Source organism: Stenella coeruleoalba (genome assembly GCF_951394435.1).
Source record: "Stenella coeruleoalba genome assembly, chromosome: 10".
Classification (NCBI taxonomy): Eukaryota; Metazoa; Chordata; class Mammalia; order Artiodactyla; family Delphinidae; genus Stenella; species Stenella coeruleoalba.
The window spans coordinates 45,355,290-45,374,622 of record NC_137156.1 but is presented as its reverse complement, the minus strand read 5'-3'; the positions used below and the strand labels follow the sequence as shown (position 1 = coordinate 45,374,622).

The 19,333-nt window shown below is 40.9% G+C and overlaps 1 protein-coding gene across 9 annotated transcripts in view; it reads right to left on the bottom strand.

Annotated features, from left to right (window-relative positions):
* Positions 1 to 19,333, bottom strand: part of ZNF451 (zinc finger protein 451) — a 123,271-nt gene that overhangs the window by 77,908 nt on the left and 26,030 nt on the right. For 7 of the 9 annotated variants that reach the window (XM_079933584.1, XM_079933581.1, XM_079933583.1 and 4 more), the window contains 2 exons: positions 7,717 to 7,800; positions 1,446 to 1,526 (listed from right to left, as the gene is read on the bottom strand). In XM_079933584.1, coding sequence (XP_079789710.1) covers positions 1,446 to 1,526; positions 7,717 to 7,800 — 165 coding nt within the window. Of the gene's footprint in view, positions 1 to 1,445; positions 1,527 to 7,716; positions 7,801 to 8,156; positions 8,535 to 19,333 lie in introns of those variants that run through there. The other 2 variants (XM_079933586.1, XM_079933585.1) reach the window with 2 other exon arrangements.

Here is a 19,333-nt window from a genome sequence, read left to right as displayed (position 1 = left end):
GGGTTATCCACATGAACAAGAAAACCAAGGAAGAAAAAAAATATGCTTTTAATATGTTAACTTTCAAGTGCAGAGATGCATGTCCAGTAAGTAGAACTCAATTTTTTAAATTATTATAATTAACAATATACAATCCACTTCAGGTCAGCAAGGGGACCACAGAAGTCAAATCCACAAATTTCACTACCCCAAAGGCCCCAAACCAACTACTGGCATTAACCTGGCACTGTGTCTATGAAAAAGAGTAAAAACAAGCCCAGGTCAAGGGGTGCCATCCTAGCCTGCTGCTTGTTCCCATGCTAGAATAAGAAGAGGCAACAAGACTATTGGTGAAAACAATTAAAAAAAAAATCCCATTCAACATATGTAAGGCAACAAGCAGACGTTAATAATGGCAAAGAGAACTTGGGAAAAGTTCCACTGAGAAGAAAAAACATTTCTAGAAGTCCTGCACTGCAGAGTCACTTTTAAATCCCTTTAAAAATTCTCATTCACTCTCCATGAACAAAATTTTCCAGTTGCACAGTTCTACTCTACGGTTTGTAGTTTTCAAGGAGCTTTGTTACCTCATTTCATCCTCACAACAACCCTGTGAGGTAGGTATTATTCTTATGTGGTAAAGAAACTAAGGTTAAAAAGCTACTTATCCAAATTCACAGACTTAATAAGAAGTAAAGCTGACACTAAAACCTAGGTATTTTGATTGCAAGTTCAAGTCCCAATACTTTATATCATACAGCAAGTAGCTTTCTGGCCGCCTTGAACACACAGCCAGTTCTCTAATGAATCAAGAAAAGAGCCCATTAACAGAAATTCGGGCTAAGACAAATGAAAGACAAGATTTCTACAAAGTGCTCAGCTACTTTGGTTCTCAGAGTAGGGGAAGCATAAGTTTAAAGGTCAAACCCACAACCAATAAATCACAGGTCAGAGAGAAAACCCCAAATATGAGGGGGAAAGAGGAGGTTAAAAGGATGACACCTGAATAATCCACAACCCTTCCCCATATTCCATTTCTAAAGGATCTTCACATATCCTTTCTTCCAAGATACAACAAATTTTCTGTGGCCACATGGTTCTGGAAGAAAAGGATCCAGTTCTACAGGGCACCTGAGGAGAGACAGGAAAGGAGAAGGGAGCCAAAAATCTTGCAGTTTTATTCCATTTCCCTTTTATCAGATATGGCCTCCAAGGCTTAGAACTTTCCTGTGTCACATAATCCTTTCAAATCCTCGCTGAAAGTAGAGGAACAAAGCTGGAAGCAGGAGATCTTCTGGGCAGAGGACTCCCTGGACTACCTTTCAGGGCCATTCTAACAGAAACAGGCCGTTCTCTAAAGCACAATAGCACCTAAACACAGCCATCGCTGATTTGATGACTCTCTTTAGAGAATGCTTCTTAAATGCCAGAAGTGAAGAAATGCAAGTCAAATGTAATATACTTACCTCACTCTGAGAGGTGCTAGGCTCTTCATCATCACTGCTGACCAGATCAATGTATTCCAGAACAGGTCTCAATGGTCCTTCCTAGGAAAAAATGAACAAATTAACAAGTCATGGAGAGTTATTCAAACTAAATTAGCATTTAAAACAATCCTTTTTGTCGATGCTGGGATTTATTGGCAAGAACTCTTCTGAAGAGGAAGCCTTATGGGTGGTAGAAAATAATCAAAACAAATGCAGATGAAAATATTCATAGCACAAGACTAAGAAATGATGACAAGACCTAAAAGAGACTCGGCCAAGGTAGGGTATTAGGACTGTGTTGATTCCTTGGGGAGAGGATTATTAACACAGGAATAGTGCTACAAGGTCAGATACTGTAAGCCAATGCTTTTCAGATGGGATGGGTATCTCTGACTAGGAACTAGGCTGTACTTCCAACTCCTACAGTCACACATCAAACCTGGTTCTCCTTCATCTTTTCTTTCCATCCATACTGACTCCACGGCAGACCAAGCCTTGAATGCTAAGCTTAAAAGCCTAGATTTTATTCTGTAGGCAAAAGGGAATCAATAAATACTAAGATGGGAATAAGATCATGAGAGCTTACCTTAAGAAGATTAATCACATAGAGAAGTATAGAAAGCAGGATAATTAATCAGTCCACACACATAATAATGCAAAACTAAAATAGTGGTGATGGCAAAAATAACAGTGATGCTGTGGTGCATATACAAAAGGATATACAGGTAAGATGAAAACAAAAAACAAAAAATGATTGACTATAAAAACAAAACCCCAACAACCACAAGGAGTCAAAGTGGTCACTAAGGTTTCAAGCTTAGGAGACTAAAGGATAGACATAAATTTGGAATACAAAGACAGAGCTGGCATTCCTTTGGCCATAATGGGATGATGTACGAGGGGTACACAGAGGCACCTGGCAGACAGCTGGAAATGCAAGCCTGTAATCTGGGTATAGGAACGTAACTGGAAATGGAGACTGGAAAGATGCTCCCCTACAAGACTAGTAACTCTAGAACTAAACTGAAACTATGATATTGCCAAGGAAGAAAGCAAAGAGGAGAAAGAAGGGATTCAAGGAGGCTCTTGAGGAAATGATGGAATTTTAGGATTTAGGAAGAAGAGCTAAGTAGGTAATCAGAGATCTGAGAAGAATCAGAAATGCACAAATTCAAAGAACCTAAAGACAGAGAAAACCTCAATGAAAAGGTGTCAATGCTAAATGTGGCCAAAAACACTGAGCACCGAAAAAAAAAAAAAGCCACTGAATTTAACAACAAACAGAGCAACTTTCAAGATAGCAGTGAGCATACCAGTCAGGCTCTAAAAAATTAAGCTGAAAATGAGGCAGTAAAGGCCAAGAGTAAAGATTATTCTTTGAAAAATTCTACTATGTTTAAAACAAGAGAAAGAGACATGGGGGAGAACATGGCTGAGGGAAAGATTTCTCAGGATTGGGAAAGACGGCTGTTGGGAAGCCAAAGTGATATATTCAGTGGAAAAATTAAGAGAAAAAGACCTCAGGTCAAGAGACAGAAGCTAAGATCTAGTTAAAGATCCTCTTCCTGAGAGGAGGCATCCAGTCTCAAAGACAGTGTATTTCTCCCCTAGGCTGCAACTGCTCTCCAAGCAGGAAACTGCTTTCCCTGCAGGTGGTGATTTAGCCACTAAGATAAAACCAGAGAGCAAAACTTCTGGGCAGGGCTCATGTAATAAAGTAATTAGGATTTCTGCCTGAGCTGTAAAAATGGACATTTAAAAAGAGGATTAGAGAGACAGATATTCTGCAATGTGTGGTCAACAGAGATGAATCACCTACTTTAAGACCCAAACCTACCATTTGTAATAAGGTTATCAAAATCATACATTCAATCCAAGAAGGTAGTAGAGGAGATAAAAATATAATAGCTTGCTCTCCTCAAGAAATGTACGTTAGGAACTTTTATTACACGCCCAGTGAAGCAGCACACCAAGAAAGTCCCTGAGGTACCAGAAACACACAGAGGCTGGGGCAGAGCTTCCATGAAGGGTTGGCAGGTAGAGAAAAAAGGGAGATGAAAGGATAACTGGGCACAAAGCACAAAGTAGAATGGGCAGGAAAATGGTCACAAACAAGATGAAAAAGTAGCTGCAGAAACAGGAGAAAGGGCAGGAGTAAGGACAGATGAGAAAAAGTAGCATAAATATCCTGCTGGGGTCAACCACTAAACTGATACCCAGCCACCTCTGAACTACTGAACAATGACAACTTATGATTCACACTAATTAAGAGAGCAGAATAAAAAGAATCAGGATAGGAAGTCCATACATGAGAAAAAGCAGGGGTCATTGAGAGTATTCATTCACTCAACGAATATTATGGAGTTATAACTGACAGAATGGTAGGAGAAGACAGCATGTGTTTGAGACCTAAAAAGGCAAAGAGGCTGAGTGGAAAAACAACGGAAGATAGATATTCCAAAGGAAAATATTACTTATAAACAAACACTCTAACTGTAGCTAATTTTCACAGTGGATATGGCCAAACTTCCACCATAACGAACCTACGGAATCAACACCCTTTGGTACTCCGTTGATTTTACTCTAATCGGGAACATGTGTCACTGAGCGCTGTACAGGCAAAGGTACTAAACTTTTCACGTATGTTATTTCATTCAATCCCCACATTACTTCGCTATTGTACCATTTAACAAAGGAGAAAACTAACTGAGGCCCATCTGGTTCTCTAATCACATCATTGGCTGTGTGGTCTCTAATCACATAATTCTGAGGCAGTTCCAAGTATACACACTATGTTTAAATCAATGCTTATTTCCTAAGTTTCAGAGATAAGATACTTTCTCTTCCTTTAATTTGAGGAAAAAGTCTACCTGCTACTGTCCCCAACTCTGAATAACTCACAACACTAGCCAAAAAATAAGTTATTAATTCTCCTCAAACAGTAATAATTATAATACAAATACCAAGAAAAGGCGATTTCTTACTACATTTATAATGGCTGCTTATATTCTTAAAAAGTATAAATGCATGTGGTCCTCCAATTCCAAGGTATTTTATTTAAATTTGCTTCATCCATCAACTAGTGAACCATCATTCTCATCCCCTCTGTACCAGTAACAAAATCAAAGGATTCTACTCCAAAGTCACACAATTTAGGGGCAGGAGCACAGGCAGAAGCAAAACACGGGTTTTTTTCCCCACATAGAGAAGTTAGGGACATAGTTTACTTCTGCAGTCCCGCCCGATTCAAACATTTCAAATGATTCCCAAATGCCTGCTCTAAGTTCAAATTTAGTCCACAATTCAAAATCTATACTATCCGGCCCATCCTTCCTTCTCCCACTTAAAAAAAAGTACCCTTCAGAACTAAGCATAATCCTCTCTCCTCTCCCATTTTGATGACTTTCCTTGTTTCTTCTTAAAATACTCTTTTAAACACATACAAACACTAAATGCTTCCTATGAAAAATAAACTGAAAATCGTATGTCTTTTTTTTTTTTTTTACAGCACCTTGTACTTTTTATAAAAGAACTTTCTACTAGAACTATTTACAAAGTCCTCATCCCTATCTCATCTCTCACACTGAAATACTGACACTTACGGGTAGGATGTACTTCCAACTAATCTCTGTAGTTCTAAGGTACTTAATTCAGGACTTTGCTCCAACATTATTTTTATTTACTGAGCTAATACAACCCCAAGATACGCAGCCAAAAGACACCCTCATTATTTGTCCATGACCCCCCGAAGTAATTTATGAAAATATACAAATATTCCACATGTTCAATGATTCCACATTATACCAATCATCTTGGTTGAAGCCTAAATCTCATGTGCTGTTATCAAGATTACGACAGGCTGTCTCAGCAGTTTTTATACCTTTGTATCTAGAGTAGCACTGTGAAAGATCACGTCATTAGCCCTGAGTTAAAACAGTTTTCTGGGAGTAAATTAACTAACATATCTGCAGTTTCAAAGAATGCAGAGAATAAATATGGTGGCTGAATAAGGGATCATATTACTAAATTAAACAGAAAATTAGAGCAAAAGACCTAAATGAAAAGTTTGTATAGTAATATTCTGTCTCTTGAGTTAAAGCACTGTTTACACATGTGTATTGGCTTCGCAAAAATCAGACGGTACACTTATGAACTGTGCAATTCTCTGTATGTGTATTTCAATAAAATTTAAATGAAAGGGCTCATTTTTGCACCTCCACATCTATATCCTTCCGTTCCTTCAATATGCTTAGTTTCAAACTCTGTATTTTCTAAACCACACAAAAACTACTGTGCCACCATGCGGATTAAAGATGGGAAAGTTAGGCTAAGAATGAACTAAGAAATCCAAACCAGTGTAAATCAAGAAGTAATATCACAATGTTCTTTTTGTATCTGAAGAAATCTTAAGCACAGACTATTTATTATTTTTATTGAACAAGCACTACCTGAGGAGTCAAGTATAAGATTGGGTTAGAGAGAGAAGATTCTGTCTCTAATGTATTTTAAAATAGAATTAAGGTATCATTAATACATTGAAGTGTTATCACCATAAAGGCATAAGGAATGTTTTTATTAGGTTTCTTCTAGTACTGTAATTGCATTTAATACATATAATTCACTTCTCCATTTTGAACTATCAAACCTTTGAATTTATATTTGGAAACAGAGATAAATATAAGATGTATCAAGATGGACACATATTCACTGACTGTGTATTTTTACTCTGGATGCAAAGATATAACAGATTCTCTACATTTAAAATAATATTTAACTTAAAAGAGTATTCTTAAACTTCAGTCTAATACATGCTTACATTAAGTACTGACAAGCTACACCACCATTCTTCACTCCACACAGTACCTATATATATATATTTTTTAATCTTATTTTTGTAGATTCCATCTATGATTCTCAAAGTAAGCCCCATAGTTCATAAAGAAGTGTATCCCTCTTACTTTAATTTCCACAAAATACCAAGGTAAATATTCTCCATTCACAAATATACCCATATTCAGGGAGAACCTGAAATATCTGTCCTGAAGAGCCAAACATACTTCAACTCACAGTGAAGGAACAGGCAGGATACAATTTCTTCTACCACCCCCGCCAAACCTTTAAAGTTTAAAATGAAAAGGATACAGCACCATATGCATGGGCAAAGACAAAAAAACCCAAGAAATGATCTTGTGAAAGACTCCTAAACAAACCCACTGAAACACAATACAACAATGCATCACAATGGCCTAATGTTGGGGTACACAGAAGACACTGTTTAATAACCAGTTTTTCAAAACTGTCCAAGAACCAACAAACACAAATACACATCAGACAGGGAATTAAAGAAAGATTATACACCTTTAATAGCAAACCTCAACTACAGTATTCAAAAAGAATCATTTACAGTAGAAGGATTCTCTAGCTAAGTGAGATACTACTTTTAGCAGAGCCTTTATAAAACTTTAACAGTGTGGGGTGGAAATTATCCTCAAATGTATCATAGCACCCCCTTCAGTTTTTGCAACCAATGTTTTACAAAGTGTGTTCACAGCTTCATACACCCCCGCATTTGCACCAACATGAAGATTCCTGGGCCCCACCTCCCATTTCTGATTCCATAGGTCTGGAGTGAGGCCCGGGAATCCACACACTTCTACTTACTAATGCTTGAAAACTACTGTCCGAAGGGAATAAAAACAGAAAGATACAGGATGCTCCTGGTGATACGGGCCCTTCATTGTGAACCTCGCCTGCTGGACTGTGCTGTAAACAGGATGAGCTCGGAGCTTAGTGAAGTCTTCAAGCCACCCGCCTTCACGTTATGGAGACACACAGGCTCAGAAGTTGAGTTCCTGCAGCCCTTCTGGTTTTCTACCTCATTCCTCATCACTAGCCGCCCCTTCTCCCTAACCTGTGTGCTATCTTTTAGAAGTTACTCTTGTCTCATTTCAAAACACTCTTAGGAGACCACAACCCTGCGTACATGAAAGGCTCTAAGTGCAGGGGGAGAGGCGAGATTCAGGGTACAACACGCACCGCAGGCCACAGGCTTTGTGATGCCTACTGGGGCTGCTCAGACACCTCTTCAGGCAAATTCCCTACTCCTATGCCCTACTCCACAGTGTACAGTCTCTATCAGACATTCACACACGTTTGCTGCATGATGAACAAACAGGTGAGAGGTAATCACATCACGGCTTATCACGCATAGTCTCTGAGTCGGAAAAACCCGAATATCGTCGCTACTTACACTAACAAACTGAATGTCATCTTCATTTTCCTCGGGTGTTGACTCGGACGCCTCAGGCCCAGCTGGAGGGACACATTCTATTATCTATAAAATAAGCCAAAGCACGGTTATCTAGACAACCCCGCACTTACAGATTTTTCCAAAGGGAACCGAAAAACGAAAGCTCTCGAGAAGACCTAACGGAGCCCCAGCCTCCGCGAGCCCGAGGTCGCGTCCGTGGACCGCAGGGGCCCCTCCGCATCCCTTCTCCCGAGGAGCAGGGAGCACGCTCCCCCAAGAGGCAGTCGGCCTCGGAACCCACGCCGCGCCCGCGCCGAGCAGAGGTTCCCGAGCCGGGCCGGGCGGCCATTGTTGCTGAGGCACCCTCGTCCCCCAGGCCCCCAGGCCCGGCCCAGCACCCCCCGGACCCCGCACCACACCGTGCCCAGCCCGCTACTCACCTCCGACCCTGGGTCTCCCATCTCCCCGACAGCCCGCCTGCCGGCACCCGCGCTGCCGCCGTCCCCGCCGCCGCCTCAGCCTCCCCGCCGAACCCGCCGGCCAGCCAGCCACACGCCGCCGTGACCCGCCCCCGCGTGCGTGCCGAGCCGAGGACGCCGCCGAGCCGCCGACACCGCGGGCGGAAAGGGCTGCAAAACCGCTTCCCGAGGAGGAGTGGCCCGCTAGGCCCGCTGTGCCTGGCCTCCCTGGCGCAGTCCCGGCCTCCCTCCTCCGCCGCGCCGGCCGCTGGGAACTATAGTTTCAACAGCACCGAGACCACCCTAAGCGTTACTGGAAAAGAACGGAAGAGGACCCCGAGGCATGGCGCATGCGCTCCTCGAGGCTGACGTCACTGCCGCTCGCCGGGCGGTGGGCTGGCGGGGTTCTGTTTTACAGTAAAGGGCGGGGACGAGGATGGGGAGGAGTGCGTAGGCATGCGTTTCGTGTGGTTGTGGAAGTGACAGGCGGGTGATGGAGACTAATTTATCACTTCTCCTTTTTTCTCCGAAGGGTCGGAGATATGGATGCTTAGCCGAATTCTAAGATCAGTGCAGAAATCTGAGGCAGCCTTACACTGCTCACCTGTTCTCCATCCTCAGTCTCCACTCAGAGCCTGTATTAATACACCTGAGGAGGAAAACTGAGGCCCTGAGCTCCCATCTCCAGGTTGACCTGAAGAAAGCTGGCGAGGCTAGAGAATCCTGGGCCCAGTAGGACAGTAATGTTACAACGTACTTTTTAAAGACGTTCTCAGATAGTATCTTAGTAAAATAGAATAGTTGACTGTTTTCCAGTGTTCACACTCAAAAATCCTGTAAAATAGTTCACTCATGTTCAAATATGTGTTCTCATATTTTTCACTTAACTGCCTTACCAAAAAGCCCCATTTTTTTTTTTACACATCCACAATTGTTAGTAAAGGTTTTGAAAAGACTTTAAGTTGGAAAATTCTTGTAAATCTTAGATGCCTTTTTTGCCTGTCTGCATACATGCCCAACATGTGATTACCTATATTGGTAGTAATTATTGCTTAATAGTCCATATTTCCTTCCAGGGCTTTATGACTTAAGTTGCTTTTCTACTTCGTAAGTTTGAGAATTGTAGAGGCAAATTGAGAATGAGAGACCTGCCTGTTGTGTTCCTTAAAAGCTGTATGTAAATATTTCTAAAACTTTTAAATGTCTAGGCAAAACTTGTATTTAGGATTCTCCTAATGTGCTGGTGAGAGTTCAGTGGAACATTTACATTAACCATTTGCAGGTAGGAGTTAATGTGTAAAACTTGGAAAACAAGAGCCCAAATATGCTCATAACTCTTCATTCCTTGTGCGCTCCCAATACAGGGGGCCAGGGTTCAATCCCAGCCAGGGAATTAGATTCTGCATGCATGCCACAACTAAGAAGTCCCGTATGCCACAACGAAGACCTGACACAGCCAAGGTAGACTGATAGATAGATAGATAGATAGATAGATAGATAGATAGATAGATAGATACTGGTGTTAAGATTGAACCTGTACCATGATTCTCTGAGGAAGGTATTAAAAAAAATTTCTAAAAGCATATTTTTTTAAATGCAAGGCATATATAATATGATCAGAACCACATCAAACCACCAAGCAAACCATGCCTGAAATAGGAACCCGACTTAAGTACTAATAGTAATTTTCTCTGGGGAGCTGGACTATGTGTTAATAAGAAAATCTTTTGAAACCCATTAATATTTAAGCGACATGCCTGTAGTTCCTGTAAGGCCAGTTTTATTTAGCTTGGTGTAGCAGAGGAGAACAAACTATAGGCAAAGCTTGGGAGTCCCTTAATCTTAGGAAATTAAGAAGAGATTGGGTGGGGTGCTTTAAAGGCCAGTCGGTGTGGTAGGGAACTGGTTAGAATTGGAAAAAGCAGAGTTCTTTGCTGATTGGTTCAGGGTTCAAAATGGAAACTTTTAACCATGGGAAAATGTTTTTTATGTTTCACTGTGGATCCATTATTTTGCTTTATGAGTTAAGATCCTGAAGGGAACCCATCAATGGGTTTGGTAACCCCTCAAATTCAGTTCTCTTAGACTTTGTTGGACACAACATTATAATAATTTCCAAATCTACATGTTGATATCCTTCCTTCAACTCATTGAAACAAATAAGTACAGGCTTCAACTTTAGTTTTGATTTCAGCAGTTTTCTATTGACTTTCTAGCTGGTTTTGTTGAGTGATTATTTATAGAACCATCTGTTTGAACATTGGCTGCATCCAGGATTTAAGATTCCAAGTCCTGGTTCTTGACTAAGGGAATGACACCAAGAGGAAATTAAATGCATCAGTAAGTCTCAAACCCTCTTTAAGAATCACTGTTCAGGGAATTCCCTGGTGGTCCAGTGGTTAGGACTCAGCACTTTCAATGCCGGGGCCCCAGGTTCAATCCCTGGTCGGAGAACTAAGATTCCACAAGCCACCTGGCCAAAACAAACAAAAAAGAATCATTGTCCAATATTCATAAATCTCAAAAAAGGGAAAGTATAGCTACCATGAGCCTGTCATTTATTTAAGGAGCATTCAACTTGGGGAAAAGAGTTAATATATACACAGCACCAAATATTATGCTTTAGAAAAGGAACAAATATTTCCAATGCATTTGTATTATTAAGAACCATATTTGGTTTGGAGTAAATGCTCTAAGACCTGGCAACTGGAATGGTCTCTTTAATAAGTTCTGATAAAGTAAGAAATAGATTTATAGGCATTTATTCCAAAATAGAATATTCTTTAGGGAAGAAAAATGGCTCTTAAGATACTTTGGAACCAGTTGTCACAGTCATTTTCTGGGAGTTGTGAGAGCAGAACAAAGAGCATTTAGATCTGAAAGAGTACAAAAGACTATCCACTAGGTCTGTAGTACAATTTCTTTGTTCCTCTCAGGTCTGGAATTCTGTACAAGTGTTGCACACAAGGAAAAGAAGCGCAGGAAAAAAGGGGTGGTTCATTTCTATGGTTGGGTCATATGTACAAGCCACTTTTCTCATCAGAGGAAGCTGTGATAATTACTTCTTCGGGAAAGGAATCCTCCCCTTCAAGCAATCAGGTATTTGCCCTTATGAGTAAACTGGGAACAGTAGTTTGGGGTAACATTACTACATATTGTGAGTAGTATTTGCAAAACTTCCCACCCTCTTTCTAGAAATGTTTGGAGGATCATCTTTCAGTATTTGCTTCATAGCAGTACTACTCCTCCATATAAGGCCACTGAACAAAACTTCTGATGGTTCAACTTGTAGTGGGTCACAAGGGTTTTGGAAACACCATGGACAACCAAAATATTAGAAATGGTTTGTATCTGATAAAGTAATTGGTCTGTGGCACAGTTTAACCGTAGGTATATTTGTTACTATCTTGCTGGCTGGTATTAAGATGTCATAAGTATTAAGATCTATTTAACCTCTTTTATGATAATCTACATGTTAGAATAGTTGTTAAAATTTATTTACTAAAGAGTGACTATGGAGGAATTTAAGGCAAGTATAATATTCTTTCTTCCCACAAACTGAAGGGTGAAAAATCCTAAGCACGAGCAAAACTTCTGTATGATTTCACACTTACAGAAAAATTGCAAGAATAGTATGTTTTATCGTATTCTGTATTTCTATCTACATAGAAATATACACATACTTTTTTCTTTCTGAATCACTGGAGAGTAGGTTGCATATATCATGCCTCCTTATCCCTTAATAGTTCAGTGTGTACTTCCTAAGAATCAGGATTTTCTTTGACATGTGTACTTGTTTTAGTCCTCTTGGGCTGCTTTACTAATTTAGCATAGAGAGGGTGGCTTAAACAACAATTTATTTCTCACAGCCTGGAGGCTGGGAAGTCCCTGATCAAGGTGCCAGCACAATCAGTTCTTGGTTAGAGCCCTCTTCCTGGTTTGCAGACAGTCTTCTTTTACTTTCACAGGGTGGAAAGCAGAGAGAAGCAAGCTCTCTTGTGTCTTTCTTGTAAGGACACTAATCCCATCGTGAGAGCTCCACCCTCATGACCTCATTATCTCCCCCAAACTCCATCTCCAAATACCATCCTAATGGGGATGAATTTTGAAGGGACATAAACATGTAGGCCATGACAGTATTATCATCAAAATTTGGAAATTTAACATGGAATGATCCTTTTTTTCCTAATCTGCAGTCCTTTATCACATTTTATCAATTGTCTACTCCAGGATCACATACTGCATTGAGTTATGTCTCTTTATTCTTCTTTAATTCGGAGCAGTTTTTCAACTTTGTCTTTCATGATATTGATGTTTTTGAATTCCCAAGGCCAAATATTTTATAAAATGCTCCCCAATTTTGGTTCGTCAGATGTTTCCTCATGATTTGATTCATGTTATGCATTACCAGACAAAATAAATCGAAGTGATGCTGAAGTGTTTTAGGTGATCACATCCAGAGACCCATGATGGCTATTTGACCCTCATTGAGGATATTAATTTTAATCACCTGGTCAAGGTATCGCCCCATATCAACAATATGTAATTTCCCCCTTATAAATAATAGGCCATCTGGGGGGATATACTTTTAGACCATTCAAACACTATGCCTCATGAAATGTATTGCCTATATATAGCATATTCTGATGATTTTTGCTTTTCCCAAACTTTACTATGACGTCCACAAAATGATAATATCCCAACTCTACTGTTCTCTCAACTTTTTTTTATTAAGATTTTAATTAAAAATTTTATTGGAGTATAGTTGATTTACAATGTTCTGTTAGTTTCTGCTATACAGCAAAGTGAATCAGTTTTACATATACATATATCCACTCTTTTTTTAGATTCTTTTCTCATATAGGCCATTACAGAGTATTGAGAAAACTTCCCTGTGCTATACATAGGTCCTTATTAGTTATCTATTTTCTATATAGTAGTGTGTATATGTTAATCCCAAACTCCTAACTTATCTCCCCGACCCTGCTTTCCTCCCAGTAACCATTAGTTTGTTTTCTGTATCTGTTTTGACTCTTTTTCTGACTCTATTTTCTGACTCTATTTCTGTTTTGTAAGTTCATTTGTACCATTTTTTTAGATTCCACATATATTTGTCCTTCTCTTTCCGACTTCTGTCCTTTTCTTACTTCACTTAGTATGAAGTAAGGTCACCTCTAGGTCCATCCATGTTGCTGCAAACGGCATTATTTGGTTTTATGGAATATTACTCAGCCATAAAAAAAGAACGAAATAATGCCACCTCTCAACTTTTTTCAGCTGGCATTCTTCTGTAAGAGTCTTACCTTTTCTTTTAAAATAACGTTTTATAAATTTATTTTTGGCTGTGTTGGGTCTTCGTTGCTGTGCACGGGCTTTCTCTAGTTGCAGTGTGCAGGCTTCTCATTGTTACGGCTTCTCGTTGCAGAGTGTGGGCTCTAGGCGCGCAGGCTTCAGTAGTTGTGGCACATGGGCTCAGTAGTTGTGGCTTGTGGGCTCTAGAGCTCAGGCTCAGTAGTTGTGGCACACAGGCTTAGATGCTCCACATGGCATGTGGGATCTTTCTGGGCCAGGGCTCAAACTCGTGTCCCTTGCACTGGCAGGTGGATTCTTAACCACTGTGCCACCAGGGAAGCCCTGAAATAATTTTTCATGTATTAATTCATTTCTAACCTTTCATTGAATGATTTTTTGATGTTTGTACAGAGTGCAGATACAGTCACATCAAGAGCCTTCCTAGCATGTTACCTGGTAATCACTGTGGATACTAGGGGTTCAGAATATCAGAGGTCATTGATTCACAACTTCCTGTGCATCTACTTTTTCTACCTTGTGACCTGTAACACTTGTTTTAGATGTAGCTTGGCCATGCCATATATCTATGTTCTGATTAGTATTTTTTTCTTTAGAGACAATTTTACATTCACGTGCAGTTTTAAGAATACAGAGTACTTGTGACATGATGATGTGCAGAGCTATGCTGATGTGGACAAATGATGTCACCTGTCATTCCAGTAAACACATGTTACTGGATTCCATCCCTCAGCCACTGCAGTGCACACTGAGGGGAATTCAAGGTGGAGAAAAAAAGGGTACTGGCCCTAGATCGGTAAGATGTATATTGAAGGAATAATTTCAATGACCCAAGATTCTTGCATCTTCCCATACATAAAAGAGCACTGAAATCATTAACTTGAGATGTCTTTTTTTGTGTGATTAGCAGTTACCTTGTGATCTTTGCTACATTTTTTTTTTTTCAGCAAAAACTCCTACATATCCTGGCTCTCCTCTCGCCTCTTTGGAACAGTTCCTCAGAGCTATCTGAGTGGCTGTTTCCCCAGGCTACAGTCCTCAGTAAGGTCCCCAAATAAAACATGTAACTTGAAACTTTTTAGGATGTGTTTCGTGTTTTTTCTGTCAATAATTTTGGCAACCAATGAAGAGACCCAGAGCAGACTTCTCTCTTTTGCCTAAACTCGATGAGGATCCAGAGCCTGGGTACCAGCAGAGGCCTCTTGTGCCCATCTGCCTCCTCTGAGGGTCCAGATAAATTTGAGTGAGTCTCTCCTGTGTCTCTAACCTCCCATTGTTGGCTCATGATCCTAAGTTTTGTTTGGTGGTATTAAACTCCTCACTGGAGTAACAGGTTTCCTTGAACTTAGGTACCTGGGTTATCCACCGTTGAAAGACACTGGGAAGATTTTATTATGTTCATACAGAATTTATACTTACAAGTACTTGCTTAATTGGGAATTAAATGAAATCTTGCCCTAATAATGGCCAAAGCCAAAAATAAATGAATTAATTAATTAATTTAAAAAAAATTAGGAGTGGTTATCATTATTTATTTATTTAGCTGCGTTGGGTCTTTGTTGCTCGTGCAGGCTTTCTCTAGTTGTGGCAAGCAGGGGCTACTCTTTGCTGTGGTGTGCGGGCTTCTCATTGTGGGGGCTTCTCTTGTTGTGGAGCACAGGCTCTAGGCACACGGGCTTCAGTAGTTGTGGCACACGGGCTCAGCAGTTGTGGCTCGCGGGCTCTAGAGTGCAGGCTCAGTAGTTGTGGCACATGGGCTTAGTTGCTCCACAGCATGTGGGATCTTTCCAGACCAGGGCTCAAACCTGTATCTCCTGCATTGGCAGGCGGATTCTTAACCACTGAGCCACAAAGGAAGTCTGGGAGTGGTTAACTTTAAAAAACAACAACAACAAAAAAGCAGTCAACAGAAACTGCCTGTGAGAACAGATTTGTAAGAAAAAGATGCCAAATCAGCCATTATATACACATTCACAGAACTACAGGAAACATGATTAAGAAGTAAATAAAGGTATGATGGCAATGTTACATCAAATAGAAAATATCAATAAAAGATAAAAATTATACAAAAAGATGGAACTTGTAAAGTACAACAAATGAAAATTTTAAAAAATCACTTCATAAACTGGACTTCACCAAAACTAAAAACTTTTGTGCTTCAAAGGACACCATCAAGAAAGTGACAAGATAACCCAAGAAATGGGAGAAAATATTTGCAAATCATATATGTGATAAGAGACTTGTATCCAGAATGTAAAGCTATACAAAGATATATAAAGATGTACAATGATCAATAGGCACATGAAAATATGCTCAAATCATTAGTCATCAGGTAAGTGCAAATCAAAACCAGAATGAGATACTACTTCACACCCACTTGGATAACTGAGATTAAAAAGTCAGATAACAAGAGTTGACAAGGATGTGGAGAAACAGTAACCCTCATGGTACTGCTAGGGGAATGTAAAATTTTGCAGCCACTTTGGAAAGCAGTGTAGCAATTCCTCAAATGATTAAACGTAAGAGTTAACATATGATCCAGCAATTCCCCTCTTAGATATATACCCGGGAGAAGTGAAAACATATGTTCATACAAAAACACTTCCAAGAATGTTTATAGCAGCATTATTCATAATAGCTAATAGGTGAAAGCAAGGCAAACATTCATCACTTGATGAATTAATAAATAAAATGTAGTATATGCACATGCAATGGAATATTATTCATGCACAAAAAGAATGAAGTGCCAATACATACTACAAGATGGATGAACCCTTAAAATGTTATGGTAAGTGAAAGAAGGCAGTCACAAAATACCACCTCACTGCACTTCCCAGCCCATGATGCATGCCTGCTGGTGTGTGTGGCAACTGGGGGCTGAAACTCAGGCTTCAGTGGACAGACCCAGGGAGAGGACTCAGTTTGGCTGTGCGAAGACAGTCCGAAGGGCCTAGAATGTGGTCCAGGCTGCAACTGGGGGTGTGTGCAGGACACAGCCCAGGTCCATCATGCGAAGGGAGGGGCAGGCTCCACCATAGCAGTGTGTTCACAGGGGAATGCAGGCAATCGGCTCAGACTTCAGCCCTGTCTCCATGTGTGGACAACCTTCCAGAGCTTGTGCATTCCAAGAGCTCGGAGGGGTGGAGCTCATGAAGAAGAGGGAACATTCCTAAAGTCATTCTATGTAACCACCATCACCTTGGTACCCAAACCAGACAAAGACACTACCAAAAAATTACAGGCCAGTATCTTTGACAAATATAGTTAGAAAAATCCTCAAAAAAATATTAGCAAACCGAATCCAACAACACATAAAAATGATCATATACCATGATCAGGTTGGATTCATTCCAGAGCCACAAGGATGGTTCAACATTATGCAAATCAATCAACGTGATACGCCAAATCAAAAAAAGAAATGACAAAAACCACATGATCATCTCAATAGATGAGAAAAAGCACTGATAAAATTCAACATCTATTCACAATAAAAACTGTCACCAAAGTGGCTATATAGGGAACATACCTCAACATAATAAAAGCTATCTATGCCAAACCAAGAGTCAACATAATACTCAACAGTGAAAAGCTGAAAACCTTCCTGCTAATATCTGGAACAAGACAAGGATACCCACTTTCACCACTTTTATTCAACATAGCGTTGGAAGTCCTAGCCACAGCAATCAGACAAGAAAAAGAGATAAAAGGTATCCAAATTGGAAGCAAAGGGCTTCCCTGGTGGCGCAGTGGTTGAGAGTCCGCCTGCCGATGCAGGGGACATGGGTTCGTGCCCCGGTCCGGGAAGATCCCACATGCCATGGAGCGGCTGCGCCCGTGAGCCATGGCCACTAAGCCTGCGCGTCCGGAGCCTGTGCTCCACAACGGGAGAGGCCACAACAGTGAGAGGCCCACGTACCGCAAAAAAAAAAAAAATTGGAAGGAAAGAGGTAAAACTGTCAATATATGCAGATGACATGATACTCTCTCTAGAAAACTATAGCCTCAACACAAAAACCTATTAGAACTGATAAACAAATTCACCAAGGTATTACGATACAAGATTAACATACAAAAAGCTGTTGTACTTCTTTACACTAACAATGCAACAACAGAAAGAAAAAGTAAAAAAAACCAACCCTTTTAAAAATCACATCAAAAAGAAATAAAACACATAGGAATAAAACTGACCAAAGAGGTGAAAGACAGACGCTGAGAACAATGAAACACTGATAAAGGGAACTGAAGATGATTCAAAGAAATGGAAAGATAACTCATGAGCTTGGATTGGAAGAATTAACATTGTTAAAATGACCATACTACCCAAAGCAACCCACAGATTTAATGTGAACCCCATCAAATTACCCATGCCATTTTTCACAGAACTAGAACAAATAATCCAAAAATTGATATGGAACCACAAAAGACCCAGAATTGCCAAACCAATCCTGAGGAAAGAGAACAAAGCTGGAGGCATAACCCTTCTAGACTTCAGACAATACTACAAAGCTAGAGCAATCAAGGCAGCATGGTACGGGCACAAAAACAAACATATGGATCAATGGAACAGAATAGAGAGCCCAGAAATCAACCCACACACCTAAGGTCAATTAATCTTCGACAAAGGAGGCAAGAATATGCAATAGAGAAAAGACAGTGTCTTCAGCAATCAGCGCTGGGAAAACTGGACAGCTGCATGTAAATCAATGAAGTTAGAACACTCCTTCACACCATACGCAAAAATAAGCTCAAAATAGTTTAAAGACTTGGGACTTCCCTGGTGGTCTGGTGGCTAAGACTCCGTGCTCTCAATGCAGGGGGCCCGGGTTTGATCCCTGCTCAGGGAACTAGATCCCATATGCCACAACTGAGAGTTCACATGCCATAATTAAAGATCCCACATGCCACAACTAAATCCTGCATACTGCAACAAAGATCCTGCACGTGACAACAAAGATCCTGCGTGCCGCAACTAAGACCCGACACAGCCAAATAAATACATAGATGTTAAAAAAATAATTTAGAATCTTGGGGTGGAGTCAAGATGGTGGACTAGGAGGATGTGGAATTCACATCTCTGCACAACTAGTGCACCTACCAGGCACTGGTGGGGAACCACAGACAACTAAAGGAATGGGAAGATGCCCAAGCGACTGGGCAGGATGTTGGGGGAGGGAGGGGGGAGGAGAAGTAGAGGTGGGATGGGACCAGCAGCCCTGAGGAGCAGTTGGGGGAGGGGAGGGGTTCCCACGCCCAGAGGGAAACAGGGGAGACCCTGGAGAGGGCAGAGAATCAGAAGGGAATGAGGCCAGCATTTACCCTGCCCACTTGGGCCCTGGGGAGCCTGCTGAGGTCCTGGGCCTGATCCTCTGCCCATCAAGACCTCCTCCAGCCACGTGGGTCCTGTGGGAGTGGGAGGGAGAAAGGGGGAGAAAAACTAAAAGCTGGCCGAATTGGACCAGCACCCATGAGGGGCAGCTGGGTGGAGGGGAAGGGTACCATGCCTGGAGCGGCTCACCCACAATTAGGGATCAATGGGGACAGGGGAGACCCTCAGGAAAGCAGAGGATCGGAAGGGAGTGCAGTTAGAGTTTTCCCTGGCCACTTGAGCCCTGGGGAGCCTGTTGAAGTCCCGGGCCTAATCTGGGACCAATTACAAGTATTGAAATTGAATCTGTGATTTAAAAATTCCCAACAAACAACACTCCAGGACCAGATTGCTTCATAGGCAAATTCTATCAAACATTTAGAGAAGAGTTAACACTGATTCTTCTCAAACTCTTCCAAAAAACTGCAGAGGTAGAAACACTCCTAAACTCATTCTACAAAGCCACCACCACCATGATACCTAA